Here is a 24,787-nt window from a genome sequence, read left to right on the forward strand (position 1 = left end):
CTTTGGGTCTTTGAGATCTCATTCGCCTCTCTCCTGTTTGTCGGGCTAGGTCGGTATCAAGTTGGGCATTGGTGTCGGTGTGTCCTTGGCAATCGGTGAGGATGTGGCGGATGGTAATGTCGAAAGTGAAGGACTGGATCTGTCGCGAAGAAAGGAGAGTGTTGGGCGGGTGTGACCAATGCGAAGGCGGCTCGTGGCGGCAATGGGTGTGACTCGTTGGATGTGGCTGGAATCGGGATCGTCCCAGGGTGCGGTGTTGTACTTCATGGAGCCACAACCTAGAAGTTTTGTGGAGAGATCTAGGTTGTGCCAGGTGGTGTTCCAATGTTGAGCGACTATTGCGTTAGTTAGGCGGATAGCGTCTCGGTGCGAAAGAGTGCTGTGTGGTTCGGTTGGACGGAGCCGACCTTTGTTGGCCACAGCCAGTCGGCTTTTCAGTGATGAGGGGATATCGTCAAGGTTCTGGAAGTGAGGGTCTTTAGAGAAGCCGTGTTCGAGGCCGGTCAGAACACTGTTACTGTCGGAGAAGATGACGTTCGGAATGTCGGCCCGAAATCCTTCGTCGACGGCAAGTCGAATGGCTTTTGCTTTTTTAGTGGTTAGGGAGCTTGATGGCGCAGTTGTCGAAGCTGGAATGGCTGACTTCCGACTAACGGAGCCGTCTGTGTAGATGTGGTGCTGGTACTGGTATTTGGTCCGGATCAGGTGCGTGAAGGTGCTATTGGCGATGTGGCTGCTTTTCCCGGTTCCCCGGAGAGTGTGTTTTAGTTCCCAGTCCATGGCAGGAGTGAGCTGGTTCCAGGGACGTTTAACCAGGTCATACTACTGTCTGAGGAAACTTCTCCACTCTAAATACCTGTCGCGACGGACGACGCTAGGACTGAACAGAACCCAGTTATACTCCCAGTACTCACATACGCTTCTGAGACATGGACGCTGTCCAAAACAGACGAAACCATCTGTATTGTATAAGCATTAAGTATTAGAATGTTAGAATTAGACCTAGTAGTGATAAGTTTTCCTATGTTAGCGTTAGGCTTAGGATAAGTATTAGTATAGGTGTTAGCCGGTAAGGATAGTGCGTAAGTGCGTGTCTGCGGCACGCATGGCAGTCGGAATAAAGGCGTCATACTATAGTCACGTAAATGAAGGCATCACACCCTCTTAGCCGCGTTCGTGTGCAAGAAGGATTATTGGAAGGACCTTCCCCGTATGTGTGGAAGGACAATAGAGGAGCCGCTCTGCCAGTTGTACGTTGATAGGGTCGAGCGAATTAGACCCACTTCGGTGACCGAGGCGATAACGACGCCGGTCTTCACACCACGGTAGGCCCGGGGTTCAAATCCTATCCAGACCGTCTGCCCGTGTACGTAGGGCTGACTACTTTATTAGCGGTTAAATCAAACCACGAAAAGCTAGAAATGGGAGACCGAAATCTCTCGATGCTGTAGTGCCAAGAAAGAAGAAGAAGGCACCGGTGGGTTGGTCATGTCTTGAGAATGACCGACGACCGGACGACCCAGCTCGTAAAGTACTTTTAGACCAGAGGAGGCGTGGTAAGCCCAAGTTGAGTGAGAGTGATGGCGTTGATGCGTCCGCCAAAACGGGCTTGATAATCGTTTGGCAGACGAAGGCGCAGGACCGTAAGCCGGTATAGAGGATTGTTGGAGCAGGCCAAGGCGGAGAAGATTAAGCTGAAGCTCTGTTCAGTAATATACGACATGTCCTGCGAGCATTAGATGAGCTTTCACGGATAAGGATCTGTTAAATGCTATACAATGACGACTATATGATTAAGACTGGAGTCACTGACTAGTATATGACTAGTCAAACGAGTATTGTATGAGATTTGAGACCTCATCTGTTAAATCCCATACAATGCTCGTATGCCCTATTCGTATACGACTGAGCCAGGAACCCCTAGAGCCCTAGAGCGTATGGATGTAACGTAAGCAATTGCTACTGGTAACACTGATGCCCCTTTTTCTCTCCAGCTCTTGGCGAACTGTCTTGGCGCATGCTATACATGCATGTATATATTTACTTTATTTAGCACCGTAGTTATAACTTCGCGTACGTGCAAACGTGGATGAGAGATGGCTGGATGCATCCCTTCTAGCGTGCATCGTTGATCGTTCACACGCCGTATATCCCGAGTTTTGTACAAATTGGGGGTGGGTGGGAAAGAAACAAAAAACCAAAAAAAAGGAAAATTAGCTGCATTGCGCGCACGCGAGTTTGTTTAACGTGCTTGATGATCTTTATCTTCTCTAGCTCGCCCTTTACTACTCTCGTTTGCAACACTCCCCCTCTTCCGGGTGCCGTTGCCGCTGTTCTAATTCATTTCCTAGCGCTAGTAACGTCCTGAGCTGCAGTAACATGGTTTTCCGTTTCCGTTAGCCTTCCACCTCTTTAACACGTGTATATATAACAAATACCCTCCAAATAGGCGTTAGGATATAGAATGCTATCTTTTTTCCTCTGTTTTCTAGTTCACGCGAACGCTTTGATGTACCGTGTGCTGGCGCAATCTGATTGTTTTATAAATTAGCTTAAATCAGAAGATAATATTATTACCTCACCACATCTCAGTTCACTTTTTCTTACGCTTTCCCCATCTTTCTGTTGTCTTGTCTTTACTGCCTACTCACACTGCGTCCTGCTTATATTCGTTTCACCCCCTGTTTTGTACAATGGGCACAAACCATTCGCCTTCTATTCCTTCGTTCGTTAAGTAAAATCCTTATTACTTCTTCAACCAAACAGATTCGGGTGGTACGTGTGTGGTTCAGACTTCTTCTTTTTGGTAGATTTGATCACCCAACGTTAGGGTGAAGGTCGATCCAGAAGTCGATCGCATCTCCGCAATAATCGTTACGATTGCCGTTCCAAATCAAAACGACTTCCATCCAGCATATCATCGCACTCGCTGTAGATTTCGTCATCCGATGTATGCCACGAATCGTTCCAGTCGGTTGGTTCGAAAAGCATCGATTCCAGCTCTAGGGCGAAATCTACGTCGGGCGCGATTGTAAACGGCGCACTCCTCGGTGCTTCAACCTCCGGGCGACCAGCCTCGTTTGGGTCGGGCTCGGTGGGTATTGCCTGGCAAATGTAGATTAAACAAGTTTCGTTAGTGAAAACGATGTGCCAAAAGGTACGCGTGAAGGGTGTTGCTTTCGAGTAGACGGTTTTTGTGGGTGTGTGTGGTGGGGAAAGGGGTGGGGAATCGTTTTTTTTTTGTGAACATCAGAATAAAATTGCACTAAAAAAGAGACACTTCGATACAATAGACAGTATATAAAAAATAAGTCAAGTAAAAGATCCGAGTATAATCTGGAAATCGATTTAGATAAATCGGATCGATTTAGATGGAAATCGGTTTAGTATTAGAAACTGAAGAAAAAAAAGCATAGTTTTGAACTTTTATTTGTTGCGGATGGTGTTGGGTTCTGCAATGGAGTCGAATGGGGGTTTATGGTTGAAAGAATTCTAACGCAACACCCTCCGAATTACCGTTTTGGTCTCTAGAACTAGCAACAAGCTCCTATCCACGTCTGGAAGTAGTTCCAGTGCAGTGTCCAAAGAGCAGACTCTTTGAAGTGGAACCCGGCGACAGTGTATTTCCTCGGACTTTCAGATGCATATTTCGGTAAGCGGCGTGCTTCCAGCGTTGCGTGCGCAGTGTGGTCCTTCCGCAGTCAATTTGTCGCCCAAGAAGGCTTTTAACATGATTTTAATAGAAGCATCGTCCCTCTACGGTAGGGCACTTGCTCCTACACACCAGCGTCCAGGCTCTATAAAAGTTAGTGAAGCACCTCTTCCGTTGGAATATACACTGTCGCACACGAGAACACGCACACACACACACACTCACGGGTGTGGTTAAGATGGGCCCGTCCGTTGCAGTATGCAAAAGCCCGCTTTTTGCATATTTTTTTTCACGACGGGGCTCATTACTTACACGCTTGATGGTGTTGATTGTGGCACTCCGCTAAATTGAAATACTGGTTTGGCGGACTGAGGCTGCGTGATTTTTATAGGTAAAAAAAAAAGTAAATCGAGCAATCCATTACTATTCATCATTTGCCGAGACGATAAAGGTAAGCCAAGCGATTACATCGAACGGGCACAAACGACAATACTTTAAACTGGTGCGTGGTGACAGCACAACATATATACAGAGTGACGGGCAATAGAATAAGAACCACTTGATGTTTTAAACTCGTAAAATTGAGGTTAGGGTGTCAATTTTTGACAAATCGACTTAGATTTTTGTTGTTGACAAAGTTTGTTAAGCACTGTAGGATTTACGCCTGAATGTATGCAATCCACAGTACACGAGTCTTCTACCTTCTCGAGTCTTTTATCAAATTGAATTTCAGATGTTGGCAAAACGTTTCTATCATTCTATCAAATGAGATATCAATTTTAAGTATCGTTTTCTTACTCTCCAAAACATATTATGAAATAAAATGGCCCTATTCATCAAACTTAAGAAGCGGATTATTTTTTTTTATAGTTTTGAACATCCTCTCTTTCTATTTTTCAACCTTCACATAGTATAGGTATGTTATCAAAAAAGCTAGATGTTTTTGAGTAAATTTAATTATTTATTTTACTCAATGATTCTTGAATTTTTGTAAAAAAAAAATAAATAAAATGGATTTGTTTGATTATACCTTGTAGTAATATCGAAAGCAGTTGTTTGAAAATCGGGTATAGAAGTGGTCTTTTTCGATTGTCCGTCACTGTAAAGAATAACTTAAACTTAAAACACTCGTTACATATTATGATGGAGTTAGCTATCTAATACATACTAGTTTTCTTTGTATTCGATTAGAACGGACTGACCGTAATTGTTAATACATTCTATGTACAAATGGTACAAATACTTCATACGAGAGTGCGTTTTATGGTCTTTTTAAAAAAAGCCTTGAACAATACATTATTTTCCAACCAAAAAATGTTTTCCAAACCAATACGTTTATACGAACAAAAAAGTTGTAAATCGAAATAGTAAGGAGATATATGTCTTATTTTTGCCTAAGGAGAAGAATAGGTCCAACAGTTGTACGGAGTCTACAACCGCATGCGTTTTGTATGAAAGTTCACGGTGAAATGTGTGCATGAGCATTTAGGACATAATAGTAATATTTAAACTAACTGTTAATTACGTCAATAAAATGAATTAAAAGTGGTTATAAGTTGTTATGAAATCTTGCTAGAGTATTCAATAAATATATTTTTTTAACTTTTTCAACGTGTTTAATATATTTAACCACATTTATACTCAAAACTGATGCATATTGTTATCATTTTTAGTAATAAAAAATTTAACATTTTTGCATTTAAGTAAGTTTTAACCAAATAGTTAAACAGTAATAACAAAACCTTGCATGAACGGTCCAAAAGCTAGATGAAATGGTATTTTTTAGTATTTATAAAAATAAATTATATATATATATAACTTTTGGCTAAAGTCTGAATAGATGCCCCCCCCCCCCCCCCCCCCTCACGGCACTCACTTTTCGCTACTGAGTTACTTTAAATTTAGGTAAAAGTTAAGCAAAAATGTGAGAAATCGTTTTTATAATTATTTACAATATTTAAAAATAACAAATAAATAATAAATAAATAAAAGCTTACAGTAAAAAGTCTGAAAAATATACCCTTTTGGGTAATACAGTTGCAAAAGTGAGTGCCGTGAGATTTGGGGGGGTGGGGCATCTATTCAGACTTTAGCCTAACATTATCAAAAAAAAGTTAGTTAATAAAAATGTGAGCTAAAATTACGAACATTCACAACGTCAAATGAAAATAATTGACATGATTTGTGTATAAAATTAACTGTAAGTTTAAATTAAAAATACTTTGCCCTATCTCGCCACGTTCTCATTCCAATGTGCACTTCCACGAAAGCTTGCGTACGAGCGTGTTCCATGCAGCACGTGTGGGCCTTTTCTATTGTGTTGGTAACATACACATACAACTAACTTTTGATTATGAATAGCACATCAGGATGAAGGATGTGCTCCCAGAAATACAGCATGAGAAGAGAACCACAGTGCGTTACAAACAAAATCACAACACAAAAACAACGACCCTATTACAGGTGTGTTAACATCATGCGCAGCGATGCTCCATTACTGTGCTACGAGCGGCCGTAATGTGTTAGTATGGTTTAAACATTTTGCTACAGCAATTACAGCAAATTTTGTAATACATACCGCGATACTGGTGGAAGTGTTGTCGGTGAGAAAGCCTCCCAGAGGAGCCGATTGTGCGAAAAGACCGAACGGGTTGTTGTCAGCCGCTGTGGCATCACTCTTCTCCCAGGATAACCAGCCATCGTTCTGATGTGATAGGTGAGCAGATTTGAAGGAGCGAAAAAAAAGATTAAAAAAAAGGTTTGTTAGAGACGCGCAAACGATTTCTCTCATTTCACTTTCCCCTTAATCACTTACGTTATTGTTGGCATTGTTGGCATTGGTTTGGATGTTCCCGGCACCGAACATGCTTCCACCAAAGAGTGGTTGCTTACTGCTACTCTGCATTGTTGCGTCGCCAGATGATTTAAGTCCGGTAAACGTGAACGGTTTCGGTGGGGATGATGGTAGTTGCAGCTCCGTCTCATTGCTTCGAGTGGCAGCGGTAGCAAAGAACGGTTGCGATACGGTTGCTGCTGTCTGGAACGGATTCGCCGCTATTCCCGCTGGCTCAACACCGAACGAATGCACTCCGTTAAAGGCACTGCTGCCGGTCCCAAACCTATTGTTCGGTGGCGATAAATCGATGGAAGTGCCGCCTTGAGAGATCGTGTTAGGAACGGACCCGAACGGTTGCGGTTGCTCACAGCCACTAGAGCGCTGCTCGAACGCGTCCGGTGTTTGGCACAAATCGTACGCCCTCTTAAACGTGTCGTCTGCATCTTGCCGTTCGAGAAGCGATTTGAACGTATCCTTTAGATTCGGCATATTGCTGAACGGGGAGTCGGCCGTTGGATTCGTGGCTGGCATTGTCGTCATGTTGTTAGCCTTTTGTGGCTGTTCCGGTTCCTGCACAGGTGCCGCTGCTGCTCCTCCCGCTCCTCCATTAGATTTAGCCGTCCCACAGCAAACGCAAACCACTGCCGATGGTTCGTTCCGTACGCAGCAAGCATCGCACTCCCACCGGGCCGATTGAACGCTCACGATTGCGGCAAAACTACTGCTGGAGGACGGTGTGCCTATCGGTGATGGTGGTAGTTGTGGCTGGGATGCTGGCTCCTTTGCCTGATTCGACGGTTTCGCACTTTCGCACGCAACGCAAGCCAGCTGGTGCGGCTCGTTACGAATCATGCACACATCACAAATCCACTTGCTGGCCGATTCGGCCATAAGTTCGCGGAACGAGCGAATCGTCTGTGGTTGCTGCAACAGTTCCGGTTCATCGAATAGAAATTGCACCGGTACGGAACACCTTTCCGCGCCCCGGTCACTACCGGCGTTCATCACAATCGGATCAGCAAAGATAAACAACGGGTCCGGTTCATCCTGTACAGCGGTGGCTATGGGTGAGCTTGTGAGGGTCTTATGGAACGGTGGCTCTTCTTGCTGCTCGTCCTCATATTCATCGGACAGTAGCGACACCTCCACATCGTCTAAATCATTTTCCACCGGTGATGGTGATCGCGATGATTCTGAAGCATCACATTTTGGCACATAATCCTCCCACGGCTCGGATGGTGATTTATTCCGCTGTAAAGCAGCTGCCGGCTGATCAATCATCTTTTTTTCCGTCGGCACACTATCGGCACACACTTCCGCCTCCGGTACCGGGTCCGTACCAGCTGTGCTTGTCTTGGTTGCCTCTGTCAACGGCTTCCGTACGGAGGCAGCGATACGTTCTCGCTGTGCGATCGGTTGGACCGAGGTTAGCGGTCGTACATCTATTAATGGTGTAGTCGGTGGATGGCTTTCCGTGGCCTTTCGCACGTTCGCAACGGACGTCAACTTCTGCTCGCGCAATATCTGCAACATTTGTGGAATGCATGAAGTGCCGGCATACGGCCGAACCCGGCTAACCATTTGGTTCAGCTCCGACCCAACGTTCGAACGGGCGTACGGTCCCTCTACCCTTCTTTTAGTCACTTCGTACTCCTGCCATATGTCCATCAACCGCTGCTTGGTGGTAGACGTTTCTTGGGCCGATGTTGTCGTTATGTTGCTGCTACTAGCACTGCTGATGCTGCTGCTGTCGCTTTTCGGTTTGCGCACCAGAACGCTATTGTACTGGTTAGAACGCGAATCGGTATATCGGGTACCGAGCGTGTTGACGGAAGATGCACCGCCATAGCACGTAAATCCGTTGTAGAACGAGGATCCACCGTACTCGGGGGGAATTCGCTGGCCACTCGCCGCACGGTACGCCGCGCGGCTGAAGTATGAACGCTGGGAGGAAGCGCTAGATTCGCTGGAGGACGCACTGTCCAGATTCTTGGTGGATTTGTGATGCGAGGCAAAGAAATACTTTCCCACCACCCCACGGCGTAACTGCTGCTGGCGGCGTTGGTAGCATCGGTTTCCCAGAAACCCGGTTAAACGCCGCTTGGGATCGATTGGAGTTTTATCGTTCTGGGCAAGAAATTTATACGGATCGAATGGTTCGATCGACACTTTCGGCCTACTGTTGATAGCCTGCTCCTCCTCCTCCTCCTGCTCTTCCTCGTCTTCATCAATCTCTTCCCGCTGACGTTTTCCGCCAGGTTCGGTCTTTAGTTTGTGATGCGATACAGGCGGCCTAAACACGCTCGATTCCCCATAGCTCCGGAAGGACAAGGTTGTACGCGCAAATACAGAGGTAACGCTGATACTGCCCGCCACTACATTACGATTTGTGCGACTGTATCTGTCTGCCGGCGCCGGCGGCACCGTATCGGACTGATTCGTTTGGCAGGACCGATCGACACGACTGCCCGGCACCGGGAACGGCTTACCGCCCTCATCGGTTTCCTGCAGACGGCGTCGCTTTGCCGGCTGTGTATCGGAATGATCATCCTCGCGATCGCGCAGCCGAGTTGACGCCACAATTCTGTCCTTGGCGGTGCGTATCATCCTTGACAGCACGCTCGAGACGTTGTCGCGAATTTTGCCAACAAACGACTAAAAGAACGCCACATTAAAATGAATGCGATGGTTTAGGTTAAATTGCAACCCAAATATAATGTGCTCTTACCTGTTCTGCCTCATTGCTGCTAGTGTTGGCTGGCCGTGTTTCGGACCTGTCGCCATCCAGCGTTTCATTGGAATCGGCGCTCGGTATTAACTCATCATCTTCCTCACCTTCGGCTGGCTCGTCGGGTGTGTAGCTCCGCTGCGACATTTTGCTCTGTTTTCACCGCACAGATGTATATAAAAGGGATGCTTAATTTTTCTCCTTCCCGGTGGATAGTTGTTGCCCGGTATTGCACAAGGGGAGGCTTTTCCTACTGTCACACTTCCCGTACTTTAACAAAAGCTCAAATTTTGTGCACATTGACCGAAAATCCGAACTTCACTACTCGCTGCGGGTTAAACGATGCTGAAGAAAACTCTACCCCATGTGCAATACGGACTTGTAAGGTTTATGGGGTTCGGACGGGCTGATTGTGCGTGTGTTTGTGTATGTAGCCGGATTTCTTTCTGCAGTAGCGTCGCAATCAGGATTGATCATGAAATGGCTAGCGTAACACTGGTACCCGGAACGGAACGGTTCCTCTTCCGGGACGGTCCGGGACGCGGCGATTCGGACCGAGAACCCAACAAAACGCACACAACTACATTCGCGCGTTGTCCGCGGTAACCGGCAACCAGAAGCAGCTACACGCTTGGAAACTGCTCGCAGCGGAAAGCAACAAAAAAGGAAACGCGGGACCTTCCGGACGGGAAGGGGGGGGGGGTGAGGGGGGGGGGGGTGAGAACTCACCAGAAGCGCCGGCACGCACCGATTTTTCCGCGCTGTGCTGTTGTTCTACTGTGATTTTGAGCTGCCCGGCAACGGCGGCACCAGATTGGACAGCGTGTGTGGCTCACTTGCCAACGCCGAAAGACTGAAAACCCAGATCCGCTAGCTAGCTAGCAAATAATGGAAAAATGGCGACGAAAACTTCACGTACCGCTAAATACCAAGAACCCCGTCCAGAAAAGTGAATGCTGAAGACGCTAGGCAAGGGATGCTTCTACTGGTTGACAGCGCGCCGTATCAACTGTCAAACGAATTGACGGCTGTTTGTTTTATTTTCTATTTATGTAATTATATTCTTAAATATTCTTCACTTTATTAGTATGATGTGTCTAAAAGATAAATAATTACATAAATCTTAATGAAAAAAAAAATCATTTTATATATGCTGTGAATTGTGTTGCTGTCGTCTAGAGAGACAGTACTATACCTGTAGTTTTTTCACCGGATGTGTATTTGTAAATGTAATTGTACGTTGTTTTCATGGTGTAAAAGCGTTTTATCAGTTGAAAATAGGAATTGACCACTATCATTTAATGGCAAATTTATTAAATTTATTACAGCGAAATACGTTGTTCAATTTATTTTGCTTGTAAACATTTTGGCCCAAAAGTTTCCACCAACCTTGGCATTATCATTGGAATATGTCAACCGTGCACCAACTGTCAAAGCCCGATAGGGGAAATGAAAGGAAAAGTAATAAAACATAAAATAAATAAATAAACAACAACAACAACAACAACAAAACGCCACAAATGAAACATTCTCAAATGGACAGAATTTGTGCCAAACGCATCCCGAAACATGGTTCCTTGTGCCCAGTGGTTGTAAAACAGTAAACGCTAACCTCACTTTTGTCCGGCCCGCAAGAGTCGAGCCGTGTACGCCCCAGCCAGCAGCAGCGGGCACTCTACTTGTATGCGCCACCCGCCAGCACGGTACGAGCCTCCTGCCAGGCAGGTTGTTTACGTTCTGCTCTGCTGGGAATCTATGCGGATTGATATCTCTAGTCAAAAGACCCCCCCAGTGTATAGTGATAAGCGATTGTTAAGTTTTCTAGTATTATCTTACTGGTGTGCACGCTTGCGGACGGCGCAGTGTCTGGGTGTGAGTGCTTTGTTTTGTTGGTGTGTGCGATCGCACAAAACAGATGTTTGCCGTTGATCGGCCCCCATCAACATCCGGATAAGCAGCTAGTGGATTTTTTTTGTGGTAAGTACAGTAAGATGTTGCATAGTTCATATAAATTTGTTTTGTTGCGAAGCGTTACAATAGCTTGCCATTTTTGGTTTTTCACACACCAACTTCACGATGAAGTCTCGCAAAACGCCGTACCGTAGGAGTCAATTACCACCGGAAACGAAACTAATTTCTTACATTGCTACAACCTTGCCAGGTCACCGTTAAACTGTGGCAGGTTAAGTGTAATTGATTTACGGCGCCTTGTGCCGGGGTGCTGTGTCGGGCGAAATCCGACAAAGTATAGGAATGGCAAACGCGTTGATGCAATAGTGGCAAACCTACCTCACTTAATCCATATAGTTTGTTATAGTTTCATTGCGAAATTCTCATGAACGCGTTGTACATGTACTGCTCAGTATCAGTTCCAGTCGTCCGGTGGTTGAAGCTGTAGCGGCTCCAGTCTTTACGCTTTAGGATCAAATCCCGTCTAGACCGTCTGCTCGTACTGCTGGTAAAAATTAAGTCAAGGAAGTTAGAATTGGTAGGCTACAACACCTCTTGAGGTTGTTTAGGCTAAAGAAGAAGAAGGAAGATTCATTTTTTGTTTCGGGACGCAGGCCAATACAGAGTCCTAACTTACTTACTTACTTACTTATCAGGAGCTGCAACCGTTTACCGTTTTCGGCTTACTACAACAATACTCTATACTACTTCTAACGGTCACGGTATAGAGCCGTCGTCTGCAAATCCATTATCTCGGACATTCTCCATCTCATTCCATGTTGACGGCCTAATAAGCTTTTACGGGATGGGTCGTCTGGTGCCATTTTCATGACGTGATCAGTCCACTCGAGTCTGGCAAGTCAGTTTTATTGCATGATAGCGAGATGAGCTCCAAGAGCTCGTGGAGCTCCTCCATTGTCCATCCACACATATAGAGCCAAAAATCCTTCTGAACATCTTCTTTTCCTAAGCGGCTAAGAGACTATCGTCAGTTTTGGACAGAGTTCGTGTCTCAGAGGCCGGTCCTAGTTTCGACCGATGTCCGTTCAGTCTGCATACCGTTAAACCTACCTCTAGCGTTTGAGGTTGTAAAGCCAAAACTAAGCAGCTGATTCAATTCATTGTCTCCTGCTAGCTTGTAAGGGTATATGACACTGTTCATCAAGGATTGAGATACAATTGGATCACTGTAAAACCCCCGGGGGTAATCGGATTTTAAGCGCAACGAGCATTCACACCGACCTGTGCGAACGTTGCATCTTGCAATGTGCTGCTCTTAAGGTCACTATGAGCGGTTAACGACCAATCAAGAAGACTTAGAAAGCCCTATTAGAACCACACACCGTCACAGTAGTGCAAGTGAGCGAAGAGTAGTGCTGCTTCTCGAGTGAACTGTTTCCCTGTTGTTCCAACCCGCAACTACTACACAAAAGCGATCTTCTAAGCTGCCCACTAGTAGCGCCATCTGGCGCAAATCCATACGAAGCGTTCGTGGGCATACATTTGAGGCTTCGCTTAAGTATATCCCGGGCTCTTCGAAATGCCACCTAATTAGGGAGGGTGTGAAAACCGTTCTAACGGTCGATTAGGTGCAGCTGTTGCGTTGAAGTCTCTTTTCTTTGCAACAAACTAAGGCTCAACAATTTTACTCCCTTTCTGAGGGTAAATGGATTAAGCTGCATTACCAAGTTTTGCTACAACTGCTGTACTGTACCAAATCGCTCTCCATAGAGAGAGAGAAAAAACGAGAAAGAGAGTAGCGGAATGTATGTATGTGTGTTTGGCTTGGTAATTGGTGTAACTGTTGGTAACCTTTGTCATTCTTTCGCCCTTTTTCCAGCAGAGACGACCGACCGGGCCAGGCGCCTGAACGGGGTGATGAGTCGCGGGGCGGGTTTTCCTCGCCCATCGTTGGGAGTAGTTCGGAAAAAGGCTGTGCTTTTTAGACGCACGCGCACGCTCCAAAAACCGTCGGAAATGCACTCGCTTCTTCCTTCTGAGTCGTTCAACCGCTCTCCACAGCCAGCCATCTCCATCCAAGCCAACATCCACCGCTCAACTGTTGTAAAATGTTTGATGTGGAGTGTCCATGCCACCCCTAAAACAAAAACTCCGAAACCAAACAGGACATTTTAAAGGCGGCCAACTTGATGGTATTCCGTATCTCCATAGCTCCGGAGATACCCTTGAAGTTTTTAAGTTAAAGTTTGTCCTTGCAGATTTTTTTTTGATGCGTGGGGGGAGGGGGGTGGGGTTTGCGGGAGAAAGTTTGTCAAACACAACGGCACGTGAATGTGTGGGAGATCCAAATGTAAAAGAAGTTTTGCTCGGTGTACTTGAGTCCGCATCAAAGGAGTACATAGTGAGGGCTTCATGAAATGCAGTGGCGTTGGACGAAGTTGATGGTCAACAACACACACACACACACACATGCACGCACTCCTTTAAAAGTTTTTTAGAACGGGGGGATTAGAGAGGCACGCATTATTTGGACTTGCGCTTTGTCTACAGCTTACAGCTAGTAAGATTAGTAAAGCGTCCCGAGGCATAAGCATACTCTGGTCGAAGCATCAGCATGACCCCATATAGGACAACAACACAAACCCATCCGTTTGCGGATACAGGCAGACCTTCAATCAAGAATGTCGGTACGAGCAGCGGGGGGGAGGGGAGGGGGAGAAATGGGGGAAGGGACGAGCTTGGCGCATAATACCACGCGTCGGTCGAAGGTTAGGTCGAGGTCTGGAAGAAGCAATGATATTTCTGATCGGAACAAAAAAAATCATGCTCCAAATCAATGCCGTGTGCAGGCATCCCACCCAATAACCTAACCTCTCACACGCTGATACGCTCTTGCCCTTGTCGCTCTGTTTCGCTAATTCACGTTTATTAGATTCCGTTGATTTTCCCATCCCATCAGAGAGAGCGGGATTATTGTGCGGAAAATGCTCTCCCAGAGCAGATCTCCATTGCCCAGCGAACCAGCGAGCTTTGCATTAGGATTGGAAGCGGGAGGAGGCAAGTGGCCCATTATCGCGTACACACAGCAAACGGCACTGCCACAGGGTTTACTATCTGTTCGATTTATCTCCCGTTTTCCACTTAGCTGTCACAGCACGCTCTCTCGTGCTCTCGCGCTCCCGGCCAGTTGCTTTACGAGCTGTCACTGGGGCAGCTTTTCACCGGACAGGGCGCGGGAGTTTGGTGCGAGTTGGCGTGTGAAAAGTCTAACCGCGCGCAACAGACTCTCTCCAGCTTTTCTGCGTGGAAAATCCCGCTCCCATCCAGAGAGCGCTGAGAGAGAGAGAGGGAGTGGGAGAGCAATCGGCAGACAGAGATAGAAGGCTGAGGAAGGCGAGCGATTGTCTGGGCGCAAGAGCGAGCCAGCAGGCACACGGAAGGAATCGAGTGGCAAGCGTATCCGCGGCTAGGGCCGTTCGTCAGCTCGACTTCCTCTATCAGATATACTCGGTCGGTGATAACCTCTCCTTGTGTTGCGCCCGTGAAAAAAGGGAACCAACCGCACGGATCCGTACGCGGATCGAAACCAAGTGGTGTAGGTAGCTGGGTCAAACCAGCAGTCAGCAGTCAGCAGCCAGCAGCGGTCATCATCATCATCCTCATTCATCATTATCAGTATTCAACAACATCAAACTGTTTGTCTGTGTGGTTTGCGCCCGGGAGAAACAACCAAAAGTGAACGCAGGACGACTTGCCAGTCGTGCCCCAGTGCTCCAGTGTCTGTTACACCCTCCGCAACGGCCTGCGTTACTGCGCGTTTTGCTGCAGCAAACGGGTGTTCGGTTGCTGCCCAAGGTGCTGCTACTACACACATACACCAGGCGAGGTGCGTTTTGGGTAGTTTTTCATTTTCATTCCTGTTTTGTTAAATTTGAAAAACAAAGAAACACAATATCTGCTAGCGTCTTGAGAGTCCCAGAGTATTTGGTAGCTGTTGTTGGTGTTGTTGTTGCTGTTGGGTAGTCCGGAATCGCCCCCCGGGCACTTCCGTTCCAGGCGTCTTCGTTCGAATTTGGGTAGAAGAAAAGCGCACTCACACGCACACATGCACACGGCCTCGAGTGAGAGGGAAGTGAGTGGTTTTGCCAGCAGGAAAAGCAGAGTTGCGTGTGCTGCTGTGCGTGCGTTTCATCCTTTTTGAACATCACTGTACAACTCGGTGACGATTGAAGGGGGAGGGGGGGGGAGGGAGGGAAGGATGGCATTTTGGGAAGGAATGTCCCTGACGAGCGCGTTTAATGTCTGCTCAGTAGTAGGTGATGTGTTCCCCCTTACAACTTCGGGAGCTATAGTAGGTACTTGCTTCGGCCATTATCCTCAAAGACCTGGGGAAACACAATTTTATGGGAAGCCTACAACAGTGTAGCAAGTTAAAAGAAAATGTGCATTCAGCTACACACACACACGCAGACACGGAGAGCTGATACATTCCACCGAGGGGTTGACAATGATCGATAGTGGTGAGGCCTGCCTGTAGGTCCTTAGTATCTTCGTGGTTTTCCGTTGGTGAGAAAGTTCCCCCCCCCCTCCCCCATCCCATCCTTCCAATCTTTCATGTCATGGGAGACATTTTTGTCCTACTCTCGATGTTGGATTCGCTTCGCTACCCTGCCCGCAGTAGTACGCGTCCTGCAACTCAACTGCAATCGAGCTCAGTACAAGTGAGGCCGGGTTCTCAACGGGTGAGTGTGTAGAGGGGGGGGGGGAGGGGAATGGTGGAAGTGTGTGATTTGGGTGGCTTCTAGGCAACTACGCCCCTTCTTAGCCGAAAGGGCTCTCTGTGGTTTACATCTTGAGAGTTGGTGTGCGGCTCAGGGAAAAGTTCATCCAACAATCAAGCGAGTGCAGCAACGCAGAGTGGCGGGTGGTGGTGCGGTAGTGCTAGTAATCAGAGGGGGGGGAGGGGGAGGGGTGGCTGAAAAGCTATAGCATCCCCCCTATCACAGTCACACACACACACACACACACACGCACGGGTTGGAAAACTCACGGTCGATGTTAGTGTCGCGAAATACAATGAACCGTCCGAGCACTCTTGGACTGTGGACTCTTGGAGTTCCCGGAGAGGTTCACACACGTATCGCGGCGAAACGCGTGTCTAGATATCTCTCGTATAGCAGAGCAGATCCTCGAGAGCGAGAGAGAGAGAGAGAGAGTGTGTGTGTGCAGGACTGAGAGCAATCGCGCGGGTTTGCCTTTGCGTGTGTCTGTATGTTTGTATGTGCAGCTGTGTGTGGCCACTAGAGGGCCACCGAGAACAACGGGGACACCGCCAGTGTTCAGAACCGTCTTCAAGTCTCATTGCAGTTTCGCTTGCACAGAACGCAGCACAGTGATTACTGGGTGACATATACGGGACACAGACGCTCAGTAAAAATAGTACCACCAACCAACACCACACCATCCCCGGGTATATACTATACCTCCCTTGCGTAGTTGGACGACCGTCCATTCCTGTCTCGTGGCGTACCCTCGTGCGCTCGTCATCGCCGACCCGTGGTGTCCCGTAGCTCTCGAGTCCGCGGATCGTCAGTAAAACAAAAAAAATTCCGTCGACCCGCGATTAGTTCGTTTCCGCTCCACCATCAACCTGATGCTGCCGCGGTACCGTGCGTGTGTGCGTGCACCTGTCATCCGCTCAATGGCCACAAACAAGTCGCTGGTCGTAGGCCACCTGATTGCTGCTTAGAACAGAGGCGGAACATTGCCCCAGAATTTGAAAAAGCAGCAGCAGCAGCAGCAGCATGGCACCACCGTTCTTCCCTACGATGTGCTAGAAGACCGTAAGTAGCCCCGGGAAAGGGGGCAGGAAGTTGTGCGTGAGGCTCTTATGCAGGTTTTCCAATTTTCATGCTCACACACACACACACACACACACCCACAAAGTGTAGTTCCCTGATTGTACAGCTCGATAGCTGATGTGTGTGTTTCTAGTGCCTTCCACCGCCAGAAAACCCTAGAGTCCGGGTCCGACTCCGGGGGGTGTGTACACATGCGTGCGTGTGTGAGTGTCTTTTGCATAGGGCGCACACAGTGGTCCTTGCAGCAGGACCGGGGTACATTGTGGACAGTAGACTGGCGCGTTATAAATATCCAATATATTTCACGCTAACCCCTGCACCCCTGTGCGCTTCGCGGTGGAAATATGGCTATTTATACTGGTGAAACGAGCGGCCCCATATCTTCGCCCAAGCTGCAGGCGGGGGTGTTTCTAGTACACCGCACACGCGTGACTGTATGTGACTGTGGATTGTCGAGTGTGGACATACGGCGAAGTGTACTGCCGAAGAACAGTGGCCAACGGCCAACGAAAGTGAACAAAGGTGAAACATGCGGACGTTGGTGAGATGTGGAGGGGAGGAGTGGATGTGGCCCTCGTCCAGCCATCCACTGATTTCTACTATCAAACCAAGATTCTTAACATGCGCCCGCAGGTGTTGATCGACAGGCAGTCCCCTGGCGAGACTCCTCAGAAGACCAGACCCCTAGTAAAGGCTGCATCATCCACGTGGGCAGCTTCTCGAGGGTGCTGCGGGAGCCGTCGACCCGGGGCAGGCAAACCCGCGGAGAGCAAACCCTAATTACAAACCTAATTTCTTGCCCAAATCGTGCTTTATTTTTGTACGTATGGCATACAAACCGACCGACCGTCTCGGCTCCAACCTGCCACCGTACGTGTACGTGTCGGTACGTGCAGTGTTACGGGCAGTGCGCATCTTCCACGGGCATGCGCAACCGGAACGTGCAGCAGGCACGTCCCCGTCGTCTAGGTGAAAATTGCCACTAAACTCTCCGTTGTTTTCTTATCTCTCGAAACGATTGGTCCCGCTCATTCTCTTTCGGTTCGTTGCTGTCTTGCCCAGCGCTCTGCACAGCACATTGAAGCTCGTGCATATATATATATATATATGCTGTCTTTGGTCTAGTTTCCAATCTTGCCGGAGAATTCTGAGACCATGCACCGCAACTCTCCCGCAGGAAGCTAGATGTACCAGAAGCCCTGTACAACTGTGCCCGCACACACACACACACACACGCATCGCTCTTTTGCTGTCACCTTCATTGCATGGTCCTTTGCAACCTTTCGGCATCAAACACCTCAACAACATCCCAACTGCTCGGTTAAACAGAGGGTTTACATATCAAATTTATTTTACATTTGACAAACACAATCACACACAGCTAGGGTATGTGTGTGTGTCTACCAGCACTTATCCCTTTTCTATGCACTTTTTTTTATTCTATGCTAGACATTGCAGGATTCGTTTACCACCTTTGTATACTTATATGCTCCCGTATATGTTGAACCCACCAAACCACAAATATGGACGACTCCCTAGACTCTTGATGCATCGCCCGCGTCTACCTGTATCCTGTTGCTGGAATTCGGATATCCAACTTACACAAAGTCTCACTACCATCAGAATCCATGTTCACCTTTGCGTCAGCTAGCCGGAGTTGCTAAGCGTTGCACTTCTGGTATGCATTTATTCTAGTAACCAAGGTTAGTTAGCTCCGTTAACCTTTGGCAACTTTACAACCCAACTCGGCTTGTCCGGGTTCGAAGCATCTGTTGAGCCTCCAATGGCTTCTGAGCAACAAACGCAAACCCCTTCCAGGAACTTGCCCGGGACTATGATAGTACACAGGACGCCTAGCTATAGCCTAGACCTAACAACCAATTCTCCAGTAAAAAACAAAACCTACACCCAGAAAACTGTTAAAAGCTTCCCAGGGTCATCGACTCAAAACCGACTACGACAGCTTACGGGGATATCTCCGGGATGTTCGGATGTTCCGGAGAAGGAGGTCCGCCCAGAGCAAAAACTAGCACACTCGAAAACAACCGGAAAGATCAGCGGAAAATGTACACCCACTCGGATGTAAAACCATTCACAATGGGACACGAGATTAAAAAGTTGAGCATCCTTTCAAGCACCATCCGACGGTTGGTACCTAACAGAGGGGGGGGGGGGGGGGGGGGAGGTCCCTTCCCGTACTACAGCACCTTCCCAAGGGTGTACCGACGGCACGGCGGGACACTTTTGTCGGGTACGGACAGGAAAGCATTATAGCGTTAGTCGCGCTCCAAGTACCGATCCTTGTGCACCCTATGGTATGTGTGTGCGTGCTAGCGATTTTTCCATTGTTCACCCCAGTCTGGTCTAAGTGTTTCCTGCCGCCCGTACATCCTTTCCCACCCCCTCATCGTACCGGTGGATCACCGGAATAGTAATGGTTTGCGAAAAGCGCATAAAAGTAGTACACACGTCCGGTACTTTGTGTCACCCGTGCTAGACCGGGCCAGAGTCGGGACCATTAGACGCCCGGACGATGCATACACGCAGTGAAGCCCTAGCTCATTTGGAACCGACCGGTTGGTGCAATGTGGCGCGAGGTTACTTAAAAAACAACCTTCGAGTTGGCGCAGAATTGGGTTCCACATTGGGGGGAGGCCTCTTGGACGGAAAGCTCTCGAAGCCATCCGCTGCCGCCATTACTTTAATCGGTACGATTTTACGCGCCGTTTCGTGTCAGGTCCCGCTGGTGGAGGGGTGTGCTCCTGTGGGGCTTTTCCGGGATCTGGGGCGAACGCAGGGGTTCTGGGAGTTGGTACAAAATCGATATACTGAGCGAACCTTGCACCGTGTCCAGCCGAGGACTTCTGCCACTGGCGGTAAGTTTTGATGGCCCATTATGCACTTTAGTGTATGTGAGCAAAAGGGTAGCAACGCTCGGTACAAGATAACCTTCGAAGAGCTCCACACACACACACACGCAGAGATGACTACCCACATGGACATCGGGACACAAGTAGCGAAAAGCACCAGTGGTTTTAATCTAAAATGATGATTGTATAATTAATGATGCATGCGGTTACGAAGTAAGCCAATCATGGGCTACCACCTCTGTTTCACCTTCTCCCCCCCTCCCCCCTCCCCCTCTAGCTTGTTTGTCGTTTGTTTTTTTTCCTCTTGCCTCTTCTGGCAGGTCCGAAATGCCATGCCAAAATTCGTTACTTATGTATGGAAGAGCGCTCACTGAGATCGATCGGAAAATGGCGAAAGGACGATAGAGAGCTCGCACCGCAGAGGGGTAATAAAGGAGAGTTGCGTCTCTGTGCGTGTGTCTGTGTGTGTGTTTGTTTGTATCGACTTTTGGGACACACCTCCAACGCGGTTGGCGCTCTATGCCTGTGCAGCTGCCCTGTCACCAGGGGCAGACAGTTGATTTAGCGCCAGCCCTCGTTCGCCCCATTCTCACGTTCGCCGGGGCACGCGAGTGTCTGACCGACTCTTCCAGGGGCTTTGAGCTGCCCGGATACCGAATCAAAGTCGCAACCCCTGGATATCCGGCAAACGTCCGACAAGTGGTCTGCCACCGTCGGTCCACCTCCATTTCGTCCGCACCGATGGTTACATCTGCCCTCTAAAATCTGGCAAATCTCTCGCTCTCGTTCGCCTTTTCTCTCGCTCTCCCGTGCGCGCTTTCCGCAGATGTGTGTGCTGGTTTTTTGGGATGCTGCTGCCGATGTTGCGTTTAGTCGCAGGAGAGGATTGTACGGTAAAGACACCTGTGTGATTTTGCGTCGCCGTTGGCTGGGCAGCTAGTTATCTTAACCTGCTTACACGCTAATCTTGTGGCTAGTTTGCGGGGTGATCGACGCTTTTGAGGAGCGTCATTGGAAACACGCTTCACCTGCGAAACAGGGGGGACGTGCCCAAGTATCTGGTTGCGTGTGTGTGTGTGTGCGATTGGTGTGTGAGGATACGCTGTCAAGTGACTTTGATAGTCCCACGTCACAGATCCTCTATTGTTTGTAAGTAATCGAAATCCGCACTGAATGGAGCTCCGGATCTGTTCATTTCCGGGCACTGTGACTGTTGCCAGTAGTATATGCTTGTAGTAGTAGTGTCCAAGCAATCACACAACCATCAAACTAAGGCATAGCCTGCCTACCGTATACACATATAAAATCAATGAAGCCTCAATGCTACCACAAAATTACCCCGGGGACCTTTAAGTACTTCGGTGGTGGTGCTCTGCTCGGTGCACCACTCGGTGGTGGTGTATTTCTCTGGTGGGCTCGGGAATTGGGTTGGGTTGAAACATCCAAACAAAGAAACAGGATGCCTCTTCCGAATGTATGGTGCGTATGTCGTGTGTCGCCAGGTGTGTGCGTGTGAGAGTGTGCGTGTGGGGCCTCCTAGAGTGAGAGTAGCGAGGTGTAGTATATCAAATCAAATCTAGTAGCAGTCACAGAAAATCGATAGAGCTCCCACCAAACAAAAAAAAAAAACGCACAGAGGTGCGTGCCGCGGATAACCTGATACCGCGGGGCGACACAAGGCGCTTCCGTTCTCTGGTGCTCTAATCTTCAAATCATCATCGACAAATTTCGATCCGATTGGGGCAATGCGGAACCAACTCCAGGGGAAGGGACCTGAACAAGCAACACACCGCACACAAACACACGTTTGTCGGGTTAATGTTGATAGTTGTCGTCGTTCGCTGTTCTCGCCAGTGGCCTCGTCGACTCGTTGGAATCCATGCCGGGATTGGAACCCCTATGCCCGGGCGAATGGGGGGGGGGTTTAAGCGCTAGGAGATACCCGCGGTGGGTCGCCACACGATCGCCGACTATCTAGCTCGCTCAACAATCTATATTGCCGATGGATGGATTGGATGTTGATTTGCCTATCTATCCTTAGTGCCGCTCGCGTTCGCTTCCCTTACTGTTACATCCCAGTGTTCGATATCGCTGCTCTCGTGCTCACTCTCTCTCTCTCTCGCTCTCTTTTTATCTGTGTCGCTCACTCCCTTGCAAGCGCATATTAGCGGACATGGCCGAGAATATGGTATCTTCCGATCGAAGAAGGTGTAATCCGTTGCGTCGTCCGCCTCCATTCGCTTCCCCCATTACACTCTCCGCCCACCGCACTTGGTCCCGGTTTGGGGATATTCTCGAGAGCATCAAGGGGAGCACAGAACACGCATGAGCAATACGGTTGTATAAGTAAGAGGTGAGCTTCTTTGTGTGCGTGTGTGTGTGTGTGTGTGTGTGCGTCGGTTTTTTCTTGTTCGTGCCGTTCCTTCAGTATTTTGTGTTTGTGATTTGCTCCTCCACTACAAGAAAAACAACAGCAAGAAGAAACTCCGTGAAACAACAGTAATAACAACAAAAATCAAAGGCAACAACAGCAGAATAGAGCGTTCAGTTTTCCTGTACGTGTTCCGATCTCCGTTCCGTCTGTTCCGATGTGTGTGCGCCCCCTCCCCCGGGTGGTGTGCCGGGGGATGGTGGAGAATCGCGGGCGGCCGGCTGAGCCGCAAAAGTATAAAAATACATCCAGAGTGCGCTTCTCCGCTAAATTTACGGTGTCAAAATCAGTGCAAAGAACCTTGCGTTTTGATCTTATTTGCTCGGCTCTGTTGTGGACGGGTCTAGTGTTGCTCCCCTGTCAAGATTTGTGGCTGGCGTGTGTGCCGTTTTGTTTGGAATGGGGTTTTTGGAATCTCTCTCTCTAGTACGGTTGTACCCCTAGAGCTCCCCGTTCGTGGTCACGATAAAACTACCCCCGCAAAAAAATGGAGGGACCCTTCTCATCCCTCGCCCATCTTGACTTATCATCCCCACCCACTAGAGAAGGGTGTATGGAATGGGGGGAAGTATCCATCTCTCTCTCTCTTTCTCTCTCTCTTTGTTTGATTTCATCACGATATAACAAAGCAGAGCATCCTCCGTCCCTTGCTCGGATATTCAACTTCCTAAGTTCCACCTGTTCTGAATGTTTTGTTCCCGAAACCTGTCACCTTCACCGATATCTTTCTATCGGTGCGTTATGTATATCTATGTGCGTGTGTGTGGATATTTTCCTTCTTCTTTTTCTGCTTATTCTTGCTGCTACATTCGTTGGAAAAGCATCTCGTGTCTGCACCGGATTGGGGTATTGATTGATTGCCGAGAACCGCTGATTGCTGCCCGCCATTTGTTTTTATATCATCCCCCGCTTACCAACGCACACACACTAAACAAATAAAACAACACCCCCTATTGTGTATCAGAACGGTGGAATGTCAAAGTAATCGAATTTCGTATCCCGGTAGAAAATCCGCCACACAACAACAACTGGGGCACGACGCCCCTACCAGATGTGTTTGTGTGTGTGCGTGCGTATGTCCTTCGGCGTTCGAGGGTAAATAATTTAATAAAGCTAGCAAAAACGCAACGGCTTTTTACCAATGCGCACACACCTACACACACACACCTACAAGTACAATAACATCGCCGTCAGCAATTCGCGTTCGTCCTTTGGTCGATGAATGAGGTGGAACCGATAAAGCGAAGCGTGTACGGTAGGCTAGCTTCGCTAAGCTTATCCAGGCGCTTAGAAGCTTACCATATGGTCACTGCTGAGATCTCTCTCTCTCTCTCTCTCTCTCTCTCTCTCTCTCCGTCTCTCCTTTCTGTCCAATCGAGCTGTGATGCACATCTGCGGTTGACGTTGACGGCCTTTCTTTACTACCACCCACCTGAGTAGCACTCAGCTTGGCAAAAGCAACCGCAAGGTAGTATATGGCGCCCGGCAGTAAAGGATGGCCCATCAGTTCTTCGTCCTGTGGTTGTGGCGTTGCTTCCGTCCGTCCGTCGGTTCGAGTTTTGAAAACGAACGTCATTCCGGGTGCTTCCCGCTTTCCTGCTGTGCCGTCGCAGTACGCGAACTGTGTCGCCTTGTGAGTGCTGTGAGGATGAGATTTGTATATCTTCGTCCCAACCGTACGGTATTTGTTCAGCCAACTTCCAGCTAAATTGATATAGACGTGCCATTTGTAGTTGGGAAGGAATGTGTGTAACCGTTGTCATTGGTACGTGTAGAGTGGGGGTGAGTTTTCTCCACTGTTGAATCGATTCGGCACTACAAGGACACCTTTTTTACGGTGACTTTGTGGGATATAGGGGGTTTTGCTGCTGGTGTAGAGTACAGCACAAGGGATAATGGATGTAGCCGAGTGGCCATAATCTGGAACCGCAGTAAACTGGTCGTTCGTCTTCGTCTTCATACAGACTTATCACGAGAGGAACGTCTGAACAGCACTTTAACGGGATAGGGTGTTTTCGAGGCATCTCGACTCGAATGATCCGTCCACCGGGGAGCCTGACAAGATATGTTCACTTTGCAAAAATTAGACAAAGAGAGCGGCCCTTACTACTTTTCAACCTTTGTTGCTTTTGATGAGGGGATCAAAAGTTAGGTTAGGTCTTCGAAATATCTCAACTAAACTGTACCTCACAAACATGGGTGGGATGTCATGTCTCTCGGTGTTTGTGTGCGTATTTGTAACCAATGAATGTCCGGTGGTCGTTACGAAATAATCAGCTCTGCGGTTAGCTGTCCTTCTCATTTAGACGCTTACTGAATATGTCCTTAGAAACGACCAAGGTTCTTCCTGTACAGAATCAGGCTCGGTCTCGTTATCCTTCCGATGGTACGACTACTTTTTAACCCACGCACACATCCATTCCCTCTTCCCGTTCCAGCGTACCCAGTGTGAGCAGCAGATTCGGAGTACCGACGCGCCAGTAAACCCGACCCACCAC

At 48.3% G+C, this 24,787-nt stretch overlaps 2 protein-coding genes across 9 annotated transcripts in view; one reads left to right on the forward strand and one right to left on the reverse strand.

The window, feature by feature from the left end:
- Window positions 1–1,981: 1,981 nt before the first annotated feature.
- On the reverse strand, window positions 1,982–10,219 carry LOC118508972 (nuclear pore complex protein Nup153-like). Of its 3 annotated transcripts, none has more exons than XM_036048971.1 (6): window positions 10,136–10,219; window positions 9,217–9,369; window positions 6,468–9,143; window positions 6,231–6,356; window positions 3,965–4,026; window positions 1,982–3,105 (listed from the first exon to the last, which is right to left on the reverse strand). In XM_036048971.1, exons 2-6 carry the CDS (start codon window positions 9,361–9,363, stop codon window positions 3,015–3,017), a joined length of 3,102 nt encoding a protein of 1,033 aa, XP_035904864.1. In that variant the 5' UTR covers window positions 9,364–9,369; window positions 10,136–10,219; the 3' UTR covers window positions 1,982–3,014. The 3 variants fall into 3 exon arrangements, with proteins under 3 accessions (XP_035904864.1, XP_035904855.1, XP_035904846.1); XM_036048962.1 differs by having other exon boundaries at window positions 9,965–10,198; XM_036048953.1 differs by having other exon boundaries at window positions 9,217–9,367; window positions 9,946–10,198.
- Window positions 10,220–10,919: 700 nt separating this feature from the next.
- The window catches only part of LOC118508987 (calcium/calmodulin-dependent protein kinase type II alpha chain), a 24,733-nt gene continuing 10,865 nt past the window's right edge, over window positions 10,920–24,787 (forward strand). Inside the window, exons 1-2 of one of the 6 annotated variants that reach the window (XM_036049001.1) lie at window positions 10,920–11,193; window positions 24,728–24,787. The exon at window positions 24,728–24,787 is cut by the window's right edge and continues 10,865 nt beyond it. The gene's annotated coding sequence lies outside the window, so the exon portion shown is untranslated. Of the gene's footprint in view, window positions 11,194–14,619; window positions 15,014–16,494; window positions 16,971–20,734; window positions 21,008–21,813; window positions 22,212–23,792; window positions 23,923–24,727 lie in introns of those variants that run through there. The other 5 variants (XM_036048992.1, XM_036049011.1, XM_036048985.1 and 2 more) reach the window with 5 other exon arrangements.

This window comes from Anopheles stephensi, chromosome X (assembly GCF_013141755.1).
Source record: "Anopheles stephensi strain Indian chromosome X, UCI_ANSTEP_V1.0, whole genome shotgun sequence".
Taxonomy (NCBI): Eukaryota; Metazoa; Arthropoda; class Insecta; order Diptera; family Culicidae; genus Anopheles; species Anopheles stephensi.